Below are 16,944 nucleotides of genomic sequence, written 5' to 3' on the forward strand. Positions count from 1 at the left end.
ATCTTTGACTCCTTATATTAGGTGTTGTTATGTTAAAAAAAAAAAACAAAAACAACACTACCCTCCGCTCTAGCTTTTCCCTTTAAAGTCAGAGAAGACAGGCTGTTTTTCATTAAATTTCATAGCATATTTAATTACCCTATTTATTATTTTTAATACACGAAATGTGGTTTCTATTTGAACTCAAAATTATTTTGCTAAAATGATTTTCTGACCCCTAGTAATAAGTTAGAATGTTTAAAGGATTTTTCTCATTTAATACAAAGAAGTGGTAACTTTTTCAACATAATTTTAAGTTTACAGCAAACCAGCTGCCTCTGAAGTAGTTCAGCTGTGCGTCAAAAGTAGATAGTAACTCTGAAAATTGAATTGGGAGTTTTCTATCATCCCATTTTAGTTTCTTAAGTTCGGCATCGGGGGAGTCCAGCTGCCCTCCAAGGAGTTCATCAGGGTCCAGGGAAAAGAGGCAGGAAGAGAGTGGGTGATTTCAGAATCAAAGGAACCCAAACACCCCCTAACAGGTATGTACGAAATCTTAAAAAAGCAGCAAAATATAAAGTGAATGCGAACAAAAATAACCAAAAACTGCAACACTGGCCCTATCCTTTACATGAACATTAGCGCACCTCACTTCATATCCTGGAGTTTACTGAGTTTTACATTGCAAGAATTTTGAAGTGCATGTTTAAATTCCAGGTTGGTGAATTCGTAACTTCTTCATGGAGTTCTTATAGTTATGACATACACAACCAAATGAGCTCAATTATTAACTTGTATTCCATTTACAACTTAAGAAAAAATACAGTGCTTACTAAGGAGTTCTTGTACAGAAGGTCCATTTCCCCGACTTATGTTACTTTTAATGGCCTTTAAAAATATATATACACCAGCTTTAAAAAAGTGTTGCCATGATGAGCGTATTGTGAAGTAAAATGCAGGTCAATCTATTCTAAGTGCGTATGTGATAGAGACTGAATTATGCCTTTGTTGGTGAGTCTTGACCATCCTCCTAATCAAGTAAAACGTCAACCAAAAACAGGTTATCATCTTCACTGTTTAACTTAAAAAATGAGCATATGTTGGAGATTTAAATTTACAGTGTTTCAAGTGACTTTTAAATTGCTCCTTTTCAGATCTGTAAAATGTCAAGAAAGTTTTAACATGCATCTTACTGAGAGGGCCATCTTGGACTCTGTGTGCGACTTCACGTAAGCAGACAAACCCTACCATGTCATACCATACAAACAATTTTAATCGTGTAGTTACAGTCAATAACCACTCCTAATCAGAACATTTCTGCATAAAGAAAATTGTGATACACTTATAAAAACAGCCAGCTGTAACAAAATAGCTGGTGTTTTCATAGCCATAAACTCATAAAAAGAAAGGACACCTTTATACAGAAATTTTATACAGATGTAGCTTTAAAATTGATTGTAAACCAAAGGAAGACACGTTGCAAACATCAATTATTTTCACATTAATTGCATAATTTTCTAAGGTGATCTATTAGTTTTATTAACCTAAGCTTATTTGCATGATAGTAAAAATTGCATACAACAATAAGAGTGAAGCTTATAGTATGAATTGCTTGGGTAACATAGAGCACTTTTTATAGGCAACTGTGTAAAGCACATTTTATCTATTTAAAACTTTTAAGACACTTTGTTTTACTGCCCATCAAAATACATTTATAAATAGAAAAGAACCAGTATGGTAACAAGAGAAGCAATATTACATTTAACGGAAACTTCCAAAAATTAATTACAACATGATGCTGCAGGATCTACAAATAAATAATGAGGACTAAATTGTGTTTCACATTTTCTTTTCATTTTTTAAAAAATCTTGTAACAATGAGAATGAAAAAAATTACAGTGAACTTTTATTTCCAAAATAAAAACAAATTTGAATTACGGCAGTGCCATATAATACAAGGCATTTGTTGGCATATGTCATCTTTAAACTGCATTCCACAGTCTACAGTTCTTTTGCAACATACAATAGAGTAACAAACTCTTTTTCTTTTTTAAAACAAGGGGCGAGTTTCCAAAGATAAGTGTGAAGTGTTACAGAAATAAAGGAAGGAAATGATAATCACAGAAGTTATAATGCTTGTTTTGAGGCTCCAGAATAATAATAAAATAAAATAAAAAAAACCCACTGGTTATCATGCTTACGGGTACACACACCTGGGTGTGTTCCGTGAACACAAATTTTCCATTTTTAATACCAAACAATCCGATGCTTCACCTGGGGCTGCCAAGCAGTTCATAAAAGAGAGGAAAACGTTTAGTGCAGTCAGAATCAGCCTTTCTCGACGTTCCCGTTTGTGCAAGTTTCTGACGATTCCCCGGCCGAATGGCGGAGCGCGAGGCTCGCAGGGCGAGCCCGGGGCGGACCCCCGGCCCGGGGGACGCTGATGGGGGCCCGCAGCTCAGTCCCTGGCGTCGGCGCTCGCGTCCGTGCTGCCGTCAGCCGCCGGCTCATCCTCGAGCTTCACCGCGAAGAGCGGGCTAGCGCCCGCGCCAGGGGCGCCCTCGTCCGGGTCCTGCAGCAGCTCGTCGTCCTTGTAGTCGGCCACGTCCACCTCTAGGCCCGCGTGGTCCTTCAGACGGCCGTGGTGCTTGAGGTGGTAGCGCTGGTTCTGGAAGAACTTGATGACGGTGTGCTGCGGCAGGTCCAGCTGCGCCGACAGCGTCTGGATGGCCTCCTCGTCCGGGTGCAGCCCCACGTCTTGCATGAAGCTCTGCAGGATGCCCAGCGCCTCCACTGAGATCTTGGTCCGCGGCCGCGCCTTCGGCCGGCTCTCATCCTCCGCCTCGGCCGGCGCCGCCGCGGGCGGCTGCCGGGCGGGGAGCCGGGGCCCGGCCGGGGGCGGCGGCGCCTGTGCCGGCGCGGGGGGCGGCGCGGGCTGCGGCTGCGGGGGTGCCTGTGGCGGCTGCAGGGAGACAGCGGCACAAGGTCAGCGTTGCCGCACGTGCCCGGCCACTGCGCATGCCCAGCCCCTCGCGTGCGTGGTCAGTGCCCAACACCTGGGCACTGCGCATGCGGCCTCAGGTGCGGCGCTCAAGGGCTCGGAAGGAGCGAGCACATGACCTGCCGGGCTCGGAATGTGGGGAACGGATGCCGGACAGAAACGCTGGCCAGCTGAACGGCCCACGGCACCGGGAAGAAGGTCAGAACGATCGCTAGGAAGGGAGGACCGGGGAGAGCCTGGGTGGCTCCAGGGCTTCCTCGTCAGAGGTCAGGCTGGCTCGCTTACACGGCTGAAACGCAGCACTCTGAATGTGTGAGCCACGTTCACCAGGAGGATATGCCTCCGAGGCGACGACAGCACATTGTGATGTCGGTAATTAATAAAGATTTAAAATGAAGACGGAGAAGTTAAGTGTGCCAAAGGCAGTTTAGGAAGGTGAGCTGTGGACACTGGGAAGGAAATGTGTTTCGTCCCATTGCAGCAGATGGCTAAAACGTGGCCCTGGCTTCCAAGGTCTTATGTTCCAAATAAAATGGGGAAGCCTGTGCTCTTCTGCAGCATTCAAAGTGAAAGCCGCTCAGTCATGTCCGGCTCTTTGCGACCCCATGGACTATACAGTCCGTGGAATTCTCCAGGCCAGAATACTGGGGTGGGCAGCCTTTCCCTTCTCCAGGGGATTGTCCCTACGAAGGGATCGAACCCAGGTCTCCTGCATTGTAGGTGGATTCTTTACCAGCTGAGCTCTGAGGGAAGCCATTAGCTCTTGTGAACCCAAAGAATTTCTGAGATTCTCACATTTGTGAATTTCCTACCAGACAGTTTCAATCTAACAGACACACATTTCTTACCGAATTGCACTGGGCTGACACGGCAAGATTTTTTCTTACCGAAAAATAAAGGTTTCATTCACTCCAAAACAGCTAGCAAATTTTTCTGTCTATACTAAGCTCAGATGTAATCAGGATTTAAATTTAGTGTATATAGACACTTTTTCATAATAAGTATCTGTGCTGTAATTTTCCATACACAATTATACATAACAAATGTGTGACACGCACACACACAAACACATACACACACACACATACACTCCAGCTCCAGGATTCTTATCAACAAAGGAAATCAACCTAAGGAAGCCTAAAATATCAGAACGTTTATACTGTGCCCTAAGCATTTCCTTAATCCCCCTAAGAAGCAATTTTATTAAAAACAATTTACATTTTCAAACAAGTACTATTTTTTTTTTACTTATCTTTTTTTGTTTTTGCTCAACAGTACATTTTTCAGGCTTTCATGATTATTTTAGTGCTTGATATCCTAAGGGATTCTCTTTCTCAATTTATCTTTAATATATACTCAAGGATTCTTTTTCTTAGGGGATGGATAACCCTATTTTTGTTGTGTGTGTGTGAGTATCACCCCCCCCCACCCCGTCCCGCCCCCCCCAGACACACACCCACAGCAGTACCAAGAAATAATATGCAGGTGATTCAACAAAGAGAGTGTAGAATTTTAAGACTTGGAAAAGCAATGGCATTTTCCCTTAAAGGGGAAAACGAAAAGCATCCCTTTGGATGTAACAGAAATAATTAGTACAGCTCAAGTTCAGCTTCAACATGCGTCCTAAGCAATCGAGGTCAACAACCAGCTAGGCCCAGGCCTTCCCCATCTAAATGAACTGAGGATGAATTCAGTGGATCCACTCAGTGGATGAATAGACAGGCCCCAGGTCTTGGAAGGGAGTAATTTAGGTGAGTCTGAGGCTGACCCTGCGGACGCAGTGTATTTGGCCAAGACCACTGTTAGCATGGCCTTTCCAAGGCTGAGCATCCTGACCAGGGAGCGGGTCTTGGCACCAACCTTCTGTGTGCCCCCTCTGACTTGTGCCTGCTCACCTGTGAAGCAGTACCAGCCACGGGGCCGAACACCTCTAGACTCTCCTTGCCCAAAGGCGGTGGGAGAGGGGCTCTAAGGGAAAGACAGACAGACGTGACTCACCCCTAACCTGTGCTCCCTGAGCCGGCGGGGACAGAGCTAAGAGTGAAGGCAGGGCTGGGGAGTCGGAAGCCAGATGCCAATTTGGTTTCCCTCCACTCCTCTCTCTGGGACAGAATCCAAGGCATACAATTGCGATCCTACAAACTTCCTCCGCAAAAACAGCACTCATGCCTTTCCTCAGGGACAGGATCGGGGTTCATTAAAAAATAGGTGGTGTGTCTAAAAATTCAAATTTTGCGGCAATGTGGAAGACCTGGGTTCTATTCCTGGGTTGGGAAGATCCCTTGGAGAAGGGATGGGCTACCCACTCCAGTATTCTTGGGCTTCCCTTGTGGCTCAGCTGGTAAAGAATCCACCTGCAATGCAGGAGACGTGGGTTTGATCCCTGGGTTGGGAAGATCCCCTGGAGAAGGGAAAGGCTACCCACTCCAGTATTCCAGCCTGGAGAATTCCATGGACTGTATAGTCTATGGGGTCGCAGAGAGTTGGACACGACTGAGCGACTTTCACTTTCAATATGACAAAACAGATTCTTAAGCTCTCACATAGTTCTAACGAAGACTGGCTTGCCATACAAGTGTGGAAGGGGGTTCCTGCCGCCTTGGAGGCTGGGGGACGGAGAGGAACACAGCACACGTGTTGGAAAACCCAGGTCCTCTTTTGCCCCCCGACCAAGATGGCAGGGTATTGTTATCTCTTGCTCAGAAGCCTATGTTCAGACTGGCGGAAAGAAGAGAAATGCCCCTTTCCCTGCTACGCTTAAGCGTCTGTTTACCCAGAGCTCTACTGCAGCAGCCGGAGTACACGAACCTGAATCTGCTCAGCGGGCACGTGGATGATGTGCGGCGGCCGGTCGCCGTGGTGATGCACCGCGTTGCTCTCCTGTTCGTAGATGGCGTCGCGTTCCGGCTGGGGGAGGCTGAGGAACCTTCGGATCATGGAGAGGTTCTCCCACAGGGTCCTGTTTTCTGGAGAAGGGTCTTCTTTCCAGCGTAACAGCTCGCACAGCCACCCCTTAGAGACAAGGGTGTTAGCGGGTCAGTTCAGGTCCAAGAGGGGGCGGGGTGGGGAGCTGACCGTTCCCATTAGGAAGTAAAAAGGAAGGACCCTGTGCAGTTAACTTTTTTCCAGCTCAAAACACTCCAATCTGCTTAAAAAAAATTTTTTTTAACCTGTTAAAAGACAATAGGTGTGGCTGTCGCAGAAGGGGCAGAATCTGTTTTTTAATACACAATTCATATTTGCATCTTAAAGGAGGGCCCTATTTTCCATTCTCCAAAGGCAAGACCCGTTTACCTTGGACTCTGCAGAATGTGCCCAAGGAGAAAGCAAGGCTGTGTGCTTCTCGTCTGATGAGTGGCCATCTGAGGTTCTGAGGATAGTATTTAGGAAGGGCTAGGACAGCTTTTAAGAATAATTTTCCTAAAAGGCTTCCCTAAGTTTATGATGTTTGCATTAAAAAGGCAGCTCTGTGAGTGTGTGTGTGTGTCGATGTATGTGTGTGTGTGTCGATGTGTGTGTGTGTCCATTGTGTGTGTGTGTCGATTGTGTGTGTGTGTCGATGTGTGTGTGTGTGTCGATGTGTGTGTGTGTCGACGTGTGTGTGTGTGTTTGTGCAGAACAGGGAGAGAAAGGATGTGTGCAGCTGTGTGAGCATGAGTGTTGTCCAACGTAAGGCTTTATGTGAGAACAAGCATTAGAAGAATTCTCCAGTACAGAACTTTCCAGAAAGAGACCTCAGAGCCCTGCCTGCTGCTGTGTACACACATGGTCCATCAGGGAAGCACTGTGATAGGATCCCTGGGCTGAGGGAGACGATGTCCACTGAGCCCCGAGACCTGGACCTCTCTGCTGCCCTCCAAGGCCCACTTTCTGACCCTGACATGCTCAATCCTGAACTGAGTGGGCAGACGAGGGGTAGTGGGGCTGATGTACACATAAGTAATACTATATATAAAACAGACTGACTAATGCAGACCTACTGTAGAGCACCAGAGACTCTACTTGATGCTCTGTGGTGACCTAAATGGGAGTAAGTTCAGTCGCTCAGTCCTATCCAACTCTTTGTGACCCCATGGACTGCAGCACACCAGGCCTCCCTGTCCATCACCTACTCCCAGAGTTTACTCAAACTCCCGTCTCTCTAGTTGGTGATGCCATCCAACCATCTCATCCTCTGTCATCCCCTTCTCCTCCTGCCCTCAAGCTTTCCCAGCATCAGGGTCTTTTCCAGTGAGTGAGCTCTTCGCATCAGGTGGCCAAAGTATTGGCATTTCAGCTTCAACATCAGTCCTTCCAATGAACACCCAGGACTGATCTCCTTTAGGATGGACTGGTTGGATCTCCTTGCAGTCCAAGGGACTCTCAAGAGTCTTCTCCAACATCACAGTTCAAGAGCATCAATTCTTCTGCACTCAGCTATATCTTTATAGTCCAACACTCACATCCATACATGATCACTGGAAAAACCATAGCCTTAACTAGATGGACCTTTATTGACAAAGTATGTCTCTGCTTTTTAATATGCTGTCTAGGTATCCGGTCCCATCACTTCATGGCAAATAGCTGGGGAAACAGTGGCTGACTTTATTTTGGGGGGCTCCAAATCACTGCAGATGGTGATTGCAGCCATGAAATTAAAAGACGCTTACTCCTTGGAAGGAAAGTTATAACCAACCTAGACAGCATATTAAAAAGACCTAAATGGGAAGGAAATCCAAAAAAAAGGCGGGGGCATATGTGTGCATGGAGCTGATTCACTGTGCTTTGCAGTAGAAACTAACCCAACATCGTAAAGCAACTATGCTCCAATAAAAATTAAAAGAAAAAAGCAAGTTTTCCAACAAGAGTGGACAGTCTGCTGTTCTCTAACCATCATCTCAACCCTTCTTCACTGAGCAGCAGGGCGGGGAGGCGGAGGGAAGGGGTCCCGCCTGGGGAGGGGGTGCCGCCCACAGCCACTCCAGGCTGTCAGCTCATAACCGCGCTCTAGAGAAATGTCTGCACGCCAGCTCCCCGGGGGACGCCCGATTGCTCCTCTGCTTCCTCCTGGTCCCTCCTCCGAGGCTGCCGGTGGCCGGCTGGCCTGCCCTCCTGCCCACCGGACCACGCCCTGTACCCTCGGCTCTCCAGAGGTGCCCCTCCCCGGCCTGCCCGCCGCAGGGCCGCGTCAATACAGGCTTTTCCTGAGGTTCTTCCTGGACTTGCCTCTGCTTTCTTACCGTCCCGAACTCCTGCTGGGTCCCTCACCAGATCAGGGGCCTTGGATTCCTTACCTTAGCCTCTGCTTTAGGGAAACTGACCTAAAACAACGGGGTTCCTTGGAAACTAGTTGGATGGGAATGCCAAGAAGACAGGTTAGTATTTGATTTTTAGAATTGGCCAAGGGGAGTTGCCTTTTTACATGAGTTAGGATGAGATCAGAACACGGCATGGCTTTCTCTTCCAACATGAACCACTGGAGAAATTCTCCTCTCACTGTAATACACAGCGGGAATAAGCAAGGCCTACTTTCCCCAAAGTGGCCTGAGGTAGGAGACCGACACACTAGCTTCCCAAGACCCACCACCACCCAGCCAAGGGTGACAGATGCTAACCCCCATGAGATCTACTAACCCTAACTGCAGCTAAGAGGCCTTACTTCTCCATGCCACACATCATTTAAACATGTATGTACCTAGGGAAACTCATGCAACTGTGTACTCAGTTGATGCCACCGAGTGCATAATTCCAGGTTAACAGAACAGGCAGTAACCTGAAGGTTTACCAGAAAGAATATTAGCTCAATAAAAAATAACCATGACGACGGTGTCACTGAACATGCTTCTCTTCTAACCATGGCAGTTCTCTGCTGCTTTCCAGAATCAGAACATAGGTCACATTTCGCTCTTACCTATGAATGCAACATTAACTACAATTTGAGTAATTGAAATATATGAGACCCACTTGCATAGGGTGCCCCGGAGATGTTTAGCTCCTACTGACAAATATTTGCTATCTGGATTGAGCCATGAAAATATTTTATACTTTTCTACATCAAAGTTATCGCTTTATTCTTCGCTTCTATATTTTGATGCAAGGCAGGTTTTAGATCCATCTGCCTGAAGGCTTGACTCTTAACTTTGGGTAAGATTACACCCCTGCCCCCTCCTCATCTCTTCTTTAGCTGTGGCAAATGACAGGCCCCAGTGCCTCAACAGAGAAAACCATTACAATTTTATTTACCTTAAGAGATGCTAGAAGGTTCGTCAAGAACATATTCTTTTTTTCTTTACTTAGCTAGGATTATACTCTTGTAATAAGTTTACATTGAGCGTCTAAGTCTTTTTTTTTTTTTTTTAGAAATAAAAGCTTGTAACCAAAAACTGCTAAAAGTTAAATTAAGAACAATTAATGTAAGAAAATCTTCTTGAAGAAAGCTGAAGCACTCCAATGATTTTTTGAATCCTTTAGAAACTTTTTAAAGTAATGCAGAGATCAGTTAGCACTTGGATATATGTGGGGGGAGAAAAAACATGTGGATCACAGATGTTCTTTGGAAAAGAAAATCATTAGTTCTTTTAAAATGGCTAATAATGATAGCTAATTCCCAAACAATCACACTCAAACTGGTTTCACAAATATTTCAGAAAAAGAGCCTTGACTCATTCAGCAAATATTTTGCTCATATTGTCACTTCTGTGTCTCTATACTTATGAGACAGATTCTTATTTTTATTAATTGCCCATGACTAACATAACATTTCCAGTAGTTTGCTATTAACCTCTGCCCTTAAATAATACTTCCAATTCCTTATCTAAAAATAATGTGATGAATTATAAATTTGAAGCATGTCTCCGCTAGCCTTTCAAGAGACACGATGATTTTAAGAGACTGAAATCAGATGCTTCTTAGAAAAATATTTAACGGTGCAGCTGGGAACTGTTACTTCGACAAGGGTATTCCAAAAAAACAAAAATGGGGGGAGGGGTGGTGTGCGCTTCTCTTGATACGTGTCACTCTCAGCAAATAAGGCAAAACAGATATCCTGACAGGCTAGTTCTCTGTCAGCAGAAAAATCAGCTGGCTCACTCCCAATTTACATGGCAAAAAGAAGATTAGTTTACTACGATTCCATGTCAATACCTCGGAATATTCTGACTCCCTCAATCCTATCGATGAAGATGGTGCCAGTAATCTGGTCTACGTTTTGCAGGAAGTGACGGGAAGCGCCAACGCTTTCTAATTCCCCAGTACCTGTTCCGAGGTCACTTTTCCATAAACGATATTGAGCAAATAAACTTGGGAAGACAGTATATGTCAGAATATAGGGAATATGTGGCAAATAAAAATAATGATTTCCCTAAGTACTATGTTGGTTCTTTTAAAATGATACATGTATAGATTTACTGGGTGGAGGAGAGACGGTGAATAAAATGCAAGCACTTTGCTGCAAAATGTGAGCATAATTAAGTTTTCAGCCAGGTCTCCGGGACTTGAAACACTGTAAGAGGGGCAGGGAACCGCTGTGGCAATTACCTTAGATCACAACTGGTGTGAACAGTAGAAGAGACAGGAGACTAACAGCCTGAAAACAATGAGACCAATCTAGTCTCAGAAAACTAAAATGGCAAAGGAACAACGTAAACTTTAAATGTCGTAAATTTGCCAAGCAACATTACACCGCATACAAAGAGGGCAAAATATAAACAGTAGCCACATGTAAATAGATTAGGCAAACTTTCAGGATGTTCCTACTTTTCAAACTGACAAACTTTAATTTGACACCTTCTGTTCTAAACCCTTTGTTTCTGTTCAAAATCACGCCTTGAGCTGTTGCTATCAATCACAGCACTCCCCCTTTTACTTAAAAAAACTGGCATGGACCCTGAACAAGCTGAAAATGCCATGCAGATGAATTCTGAGATAATATGTTCAAACCTGTTACATACAACACAAATCCTGTAAAGTTATGTATTGTAAACCTACATTTATTGAGAACTAAAAGTCTTAAATCCATCTGCCACAAAGGAAATACTGTTATGTACTTTATAGGAACCAAGAACCATCTGTAAATGTCTTGCCACCGTAAGCAAGAAAATGGTACAGAAGATCCTAAGCCTCAGACAGCATGAAATCAATAAGTCTTTGGACTGGTTTTGGTTTAGGGAATCTATGAAAGACACGGAAGATTTGGGGAGGGTAAGAGGGGGCAAAAAAAAAAAAAAGGAAAAGAGAAAATGCGGAACGACTGCCAACCCACTACTGAAAAAAAGCAAAACAAATTCAGTGACAACACAATGGCAATTTATCATGGTCCATGAAACACATGACTGTATGCTCATTTTAAAGGAAAAATTAGCAGTTCTGAACTCAATATTCTAATGATGTGCTTTACCGACAGAATCTTGTTGTACCACACTGAAATAAAAATCCTGGCACCTTCATCTCTCAGCTGCTAATTTCCACCCAAACTCAATCTCTGATTTCCATTCCACTCTTTTTAGAACAGTTAATTCAAGTCGATTCCCTTCTACCATTTTAATGGGTAAGGAGTATGCAATGATTTTTCACCGAGTCAGGAAAGCAACCTCCTTTCACAAATGAATTTATTGTACCTAGGGAGCCTCACATACATGAAAAGAGACCGCTGGCAAGGCCGAGTCTGTGACAGTCAGGAGCACGGGACACAACTAGTTTTCCAGGGGGAAAGAGACTTTCATGTTCTCGAAGAAAAAAAAGTCACTTAATACAAGGATATGTATATATTGTTGTCATGTACCTATACATTTTAAACTTAAGAGCTATAAAAAGAGAAAGAAAATGACAAATAATTCTCACTGCAACTAAGAAGGAAAAATACATTATAAAAAAAAAAAGCCAGAATGGTAATTTGTGTTCTAAAAAGGAAAACATTTTATAGTCTGTGTTTACTCCCTACCCCTCACCCTCGTCTTTTATGTGTTATTTGCAGAAGTATTTTGTTCCAATCTCTGGGGCGTATAGTATAATAATATATGATATTAAAAGAAATCAATCTAGATAGGGAGGTATTTGATACAAACATTTTAGTGGAAAGCATGAATTACATTTTAGCAAGTAGTAGGAACAGGATTAAGTACATAATCCATTAAATAGTACTTCTCACACAAAAAAATTTCAGTATTGTAGACTAAACTACACCAGGCATTTTGAATGAGTACATTTTCAACAGCAACTAACTACAGAGCTAGCAATTTATCATTCAGCAAATAATTTTCTACTTTTAAAAGAATCTGTAAGTGTTACTTATGCTAATGAAGACAGTTTTTAATCTGCCCACAAACATGCTAATAGAGGGCAATTTTTTTTTTTTTTTTATTTACAAAGCTGTCTGCGCTGGAGGGTAATTTCATATCAATGTTCTTCTGTAAGGGGTGGGGGGTGAGTTCTAATTGTCAAAGCTACTGAATCTTTTACCCTATAAAGGCTTAAAGGTATCACAAAAGATGCAAGGTGACTAATGACGTTTTAAACGACTCCCTGAATGTTCGAGAAGGGACATTTTCACACTTTTTATGTTTTATACGCACCTTCTCAAATACAGTATCGAAACATACTACTTCTTCCGCCCCTAACACAGAGAAACACAGGTCTGATGGGGGTACACTCCCACTTCTAGGTGTGAAGCCTGCATCCTTCCTTCACACACCAATGTCCTTTTTTTTTTTTTTTTTTGAGAACAATCATAACACTTTGAACAGTGAGAAACAAAAGAGCAGCAAAGCAACACTGAAAGCGTTCTCAATTATTTACTAGGTTAAAAGGGTGAAACGATACTTTAAATACATCAAATTTCATCGTCTGGGCCATTTTTTGGTGGCAAAGTGGTATTGATCTTTCCAAATGCTGAAAATTAACTATTTTCCAGAAGGTCGTTATTTGATTAAAGGCATTAAAGTTGAGGGCAAAGAAGCGGTGCGCTGCTTCCTCCCCATTCAAATCATCACGTAATTTAATAAAAACCATCCCATCATGTCCTGTAATAAAAACGCTTATCTTAAGATATTGTTCTTTACCTAACATATTAACCTTTAAATGTTATGAAGTTCTTAAGGAGAAAAACCTTTGCTAAAGCAGATTATTCTATAACATAATGAGAGGCCTCCACCATTAACATTAATAAAGATACATGTTCTCTATGGAATTAGCAGGAAATACATGAATCTTCTTCCCCAGCTTACTAACATCTACTTTGTGTAAAAGTAAGGAGAATTTCTGCAGGCACTACAAGTAAATTTTTCCTGCTAACTTAACATGGGCCTGAATCAAGAAAACATGGGAAAGAAATCTGAACAGAGACGGAGCAGTAAATGCATTTTCCATTCTAAAAGTAGCATTCTACATCCACTTTATCCAAAGAGGGGTTTTAAAAAGAAACATACTTAAATGGAATATATGTATACGTGTGAGCTCATTCGTGTCTGACTCTTTATGACCCCATGGACTGTAGCCTGTCAGGCTCCCCTGTCCATGGAATTTTCCAGGTAAGAATACTGGAGTGGGCTGCCATTTCCTTCTCCAGAAGATCATCCCACCCAGGGATTGGACACCCAGGGTGTCTCTTGTGTCTCCTGCACTGGCAGGCAGATTCTTAACCACTGTACCACTTGGAAAGCATATGTGTATATCCCCAAATATATTTATCTTCAGGGTGTGGTTTCTGATGCTTGTATTTTTGCATGAAAAAAAAATCACACTGGTTTTAAAAATTATTATTATTCTAAACTTCTAAACTGTTACTGTTTTAAACTCTCTCCAGATTCCACAATTTAAGGGACTCAGTATCTTAGCCAAAATCTGTGGGTTTCCATACTGAATTAATAATAGGTCATAAACAACCATCCATGAATTTCTTACTTGAGTAGATTTTTGCCACTCTGTCTTCAAGAGGTTAGATAAAGCTAGCAGAATTTCTGGAGGTTTGGCATTAACAAAAAGAAATGTTTCTACAATTTAGGGGAAGCTCACATTAAAATTTAGTCAATTTAGAAGGAATATTCCGAATCACTGGTAAATGATTTTTATCAATTTTGCTTAAAATTTAATTAAGCAAAAAAAAAGAAAGAAAATTACTTTTTCTTTGTGGTTTGACTGTTTACTTCCTTTTTACATTCTCAAAGGCATTGACTTGAGGGAGCATATAAATATGTGTTCTTTTCTTTTCCTATATATTGTTTGGTTCATAACAAGAGTATCAGATAGTTTGGGCAGACTAGATAAAAACATAAAATGGTTCTCATTTACAAAGACTGTCAGGAAAGTTTTAAAGAATATTTTCAGGAAGAATTTGAGGAGAAAAATTAATGAAGATAAAAGTATGAAATTATAGACAACATATTAAGTTAGCTGACAAGAAGATAATCTCTTAATGTGACTGAAACAGAATTTCGGAATAAAGCCTTCATCCTATTATTATTCTTTTTTTAATAGATCTGGAAGATAACTAATTTAAAGATTAATTTTTTCAAAGACTTCAAACTTGCTTTCAGGATGGTGTCTTCAAAGTTTAAACAAAAATCTGGCTTACATGTCTGATACTTGATACAGATTCTAAAAGAGAGTATGTTTTTCTCTCTCAATCTCGATGCATTTTAAAATATTACGTAAGTTTCAGTTATACGGTTTGGCTCTTGCTTTACATTTATACCCTCTGCCTTAAAAATCTTCCTTAAGGGAAGGGGGGTGTGGATAGATTAGGAGTTTGGGATTGACGGATACAACCTGCTATATATAAAATGGGTTAGCAACAAGGACCTACTGTACAGGACTAGGAATCCGACTCAGTATCTTGTAATAACCCATAATAGAAAAGAATCTGAAAAAAAAATAATAATATATATATATAACTGAATCACACTGTTTTATATTTGAAACTAATTCAAAGTTGTGAATTAAGTAAAACTTCAATAATAATCCAAGAAAATAAAAAATAAAATACCACATCTGTTTAAAAAAAAAACACTCAAACTTAAAGTCTTTATTCTCTCCTCCTTCTTCATATCAAGTGCCATTAAAAAACAGGAAACGCGGTATCTCCAAGGCTCCCCAAGGTTCCTGCTGTAACACTGGTCTCAATCTTGGTCTGTTTCTACTGCATAGACCGTTCCTTTCCATTCTGCCCACCACTGACCTGTCGGCAACTTTTCCTTGAATGATGCTCTTAGGCACTGAAGAATCGTTTTAAGTACGTCCCAAGGATGGTTATCTTAAATTCAGAACAAAACAGCCTTTAAGTAATCATCCCCTTTCCTCTCTTAGGGGAAAGCGTATACCCGTGACGACTAGAGCTTTAGGAAAGGAGAGAAGGAGCGTTACGACAGACAGCTGTAACTCCTACAAAAAGCAAATACAATGTCTGGCTTGGCCTGTGGAACTTCCCGATAGGTAAACACACAGGTGTAACTAAGCTTTCTCGAATTTGAGAAAGTCCACTTTGAGATGCCCTTGGAAAAGGGAGGCCAGGATGAAATCACTGCTCTGGTCTTTGCTTTCAAACCACCCACCATTATCCTATTGCTCAAAATGACCTTGAAAGCTTCCCAAGAGGGAGAAAAAGGTTACCCTCCCTAGAGCTTCACGGGAGGGTCCTTCAGTCACGCGCGGGCTCACTCAGTCGTGCCTGACTCTGTGCGACCCCGTGGGCTGTAGCCCGCCAGGCTCCTGTGTCCACAGGATTCTCCAGGCGAGAACACTGGGGCGGGTTGCCATTTCCTGCTCCAGGGGGTCTTCCTGACCCGGGGATCCAACCTGCGTCTCCGGCATTAGGTGGCAGATTCTTGGCCACTGAGCTGCCTGCAAACCCAGTCACACTCGGGTCCTAATTCATCGGACCATTTATCAGCTGTCATTTCCCCACATTCTACGCCCATTCCCCACACTGTTTCCTCAAATAGAGGAGCCCTCTCCTTTGTTTTTTCTTCCCATGTAAATACTAACTCTCCTTCCAGTTACGCTCCATCACTTCAGCATACCAGTTAAGAGGTACATCCAGGGCAGGCACTTATGTATGAGAACTTGAGCAAATCCCCTGAGTCCCCGATCCTCCTCGACAAAGTGCAGATAATAATGGCATTCATGTCACAAGACCGCGGCTGCTACAAATGGAACAGGGTTCTGTTCAGCCCAGTGCCTGGCCTGTGATAACCACAGAGGGTCTGATGACTTCACCAAAAGCATCTGCTTTACATGGCTCACAGGATAGTAGGGAAGAAGCGGAATTCAAACATAGCTATTAGAGCAAAGCAGTATATAGTGAAGGTCAGTGATGGGCAGACATCACGTGGGAACCAAGAGGAGAGATGGGCCGGAATGGTCAAGGACGTCTTTGCTGATGAAGAGTCATGGCGGCTTGGCTTTGAAGAATGGGCAATATTCAGTTGGAAGAATAAAGAAAAAAAAAGAATTAGCAATAAGCTAGGGAAAATAGGTGGACAGTCGCTGTGGAATCCACCAAGCTTCCCATTCTTTCACCATCGCTCTCTGCCACACTTGCTTCAGGATGCTACTTAATCACTGTGACTCCATCTCCTCTATGTAAATGTACCCCTGAGGTCAATTTGTTAAGAAATCCTATGTCTTCATTTTAACACTTATTCTAATAGTGATTGGTCAAGTGCCTTGAGTTCACTAGACCTGAATTTACTCCTCCGTAAAATGGGGTAGCGTTACCACCGCTCATAGGGTTTTAAGCGCTGTTGAGATAATTTACACTAGGGGCTTGGCGCACAATAACAGAATGATGAATGATTGTTTTTATCATTGTCATTATCACAAATATAATCCAAAGGAATGTGGGTATCTGGGGAGTTAATGAAAATAATTCAGTTACCACATCCCAACCTGAACCCAGTATCTTTCCCCCACAAACACGGCTCCTTCTGTATAGTTTAACTGTTAATCGCATCACCACTCACCCAGTCACCCGGGTGAAAGGTTGCTATTTGAAG

The 16,944-nt window shown here is 42.7% G+C and overlaps 1 protein-coding gene across 3 annotated transcripts in view; it reads right to left on the minus strand.

The window, feature by feature from the left end:
• Window positions 1–759: 759 nt before the first annotated feature.
• SATB1 (SATB homeobox 1) overlaps window positions 760–16,944 on the minus strand; it is a 100,908-nt gene continuing 84,723 nt past the window's right edge. For all 3 annotated transcript variants that reach the window (XM_045161877.1, XM_045161876.1, XM_045161878.1), the window contains exons 10-11: window positions 5,789–5,992; window positions 760–2,941 (exon numbers count right to left, since the gene is read on the minus strand). In XM_045161877.1, the coding sequence (XP_045017812.1) occupies window positions 2,438–2,941; window positions 5,789–5,992 (708 nt within the window). In that variant the 3' untranslated portion in view covers window positions 760–2,437. The remainder of the gene's footprint in view (window positions 2,942–5,788; window positions 5,993–16,944) is intronic.

The sequence above is a fragment of the Bubalus bubalis genome, chromosome 1, assembly GCF_019923935.1.
Source record: "Bubalus bubalis isolate 160015118507 breed Murrah chromosome 1, NDDB_SH_1, whole genome shotgun sequence".
In the NCBI taxonomy this organism is placed as follows: domain Eukaryota; kingdom Metazoa; phylum Chordata; class Mammalia; order Artiodactyla; family Bovidae; genus Bubalus; species Bubalus bubalis.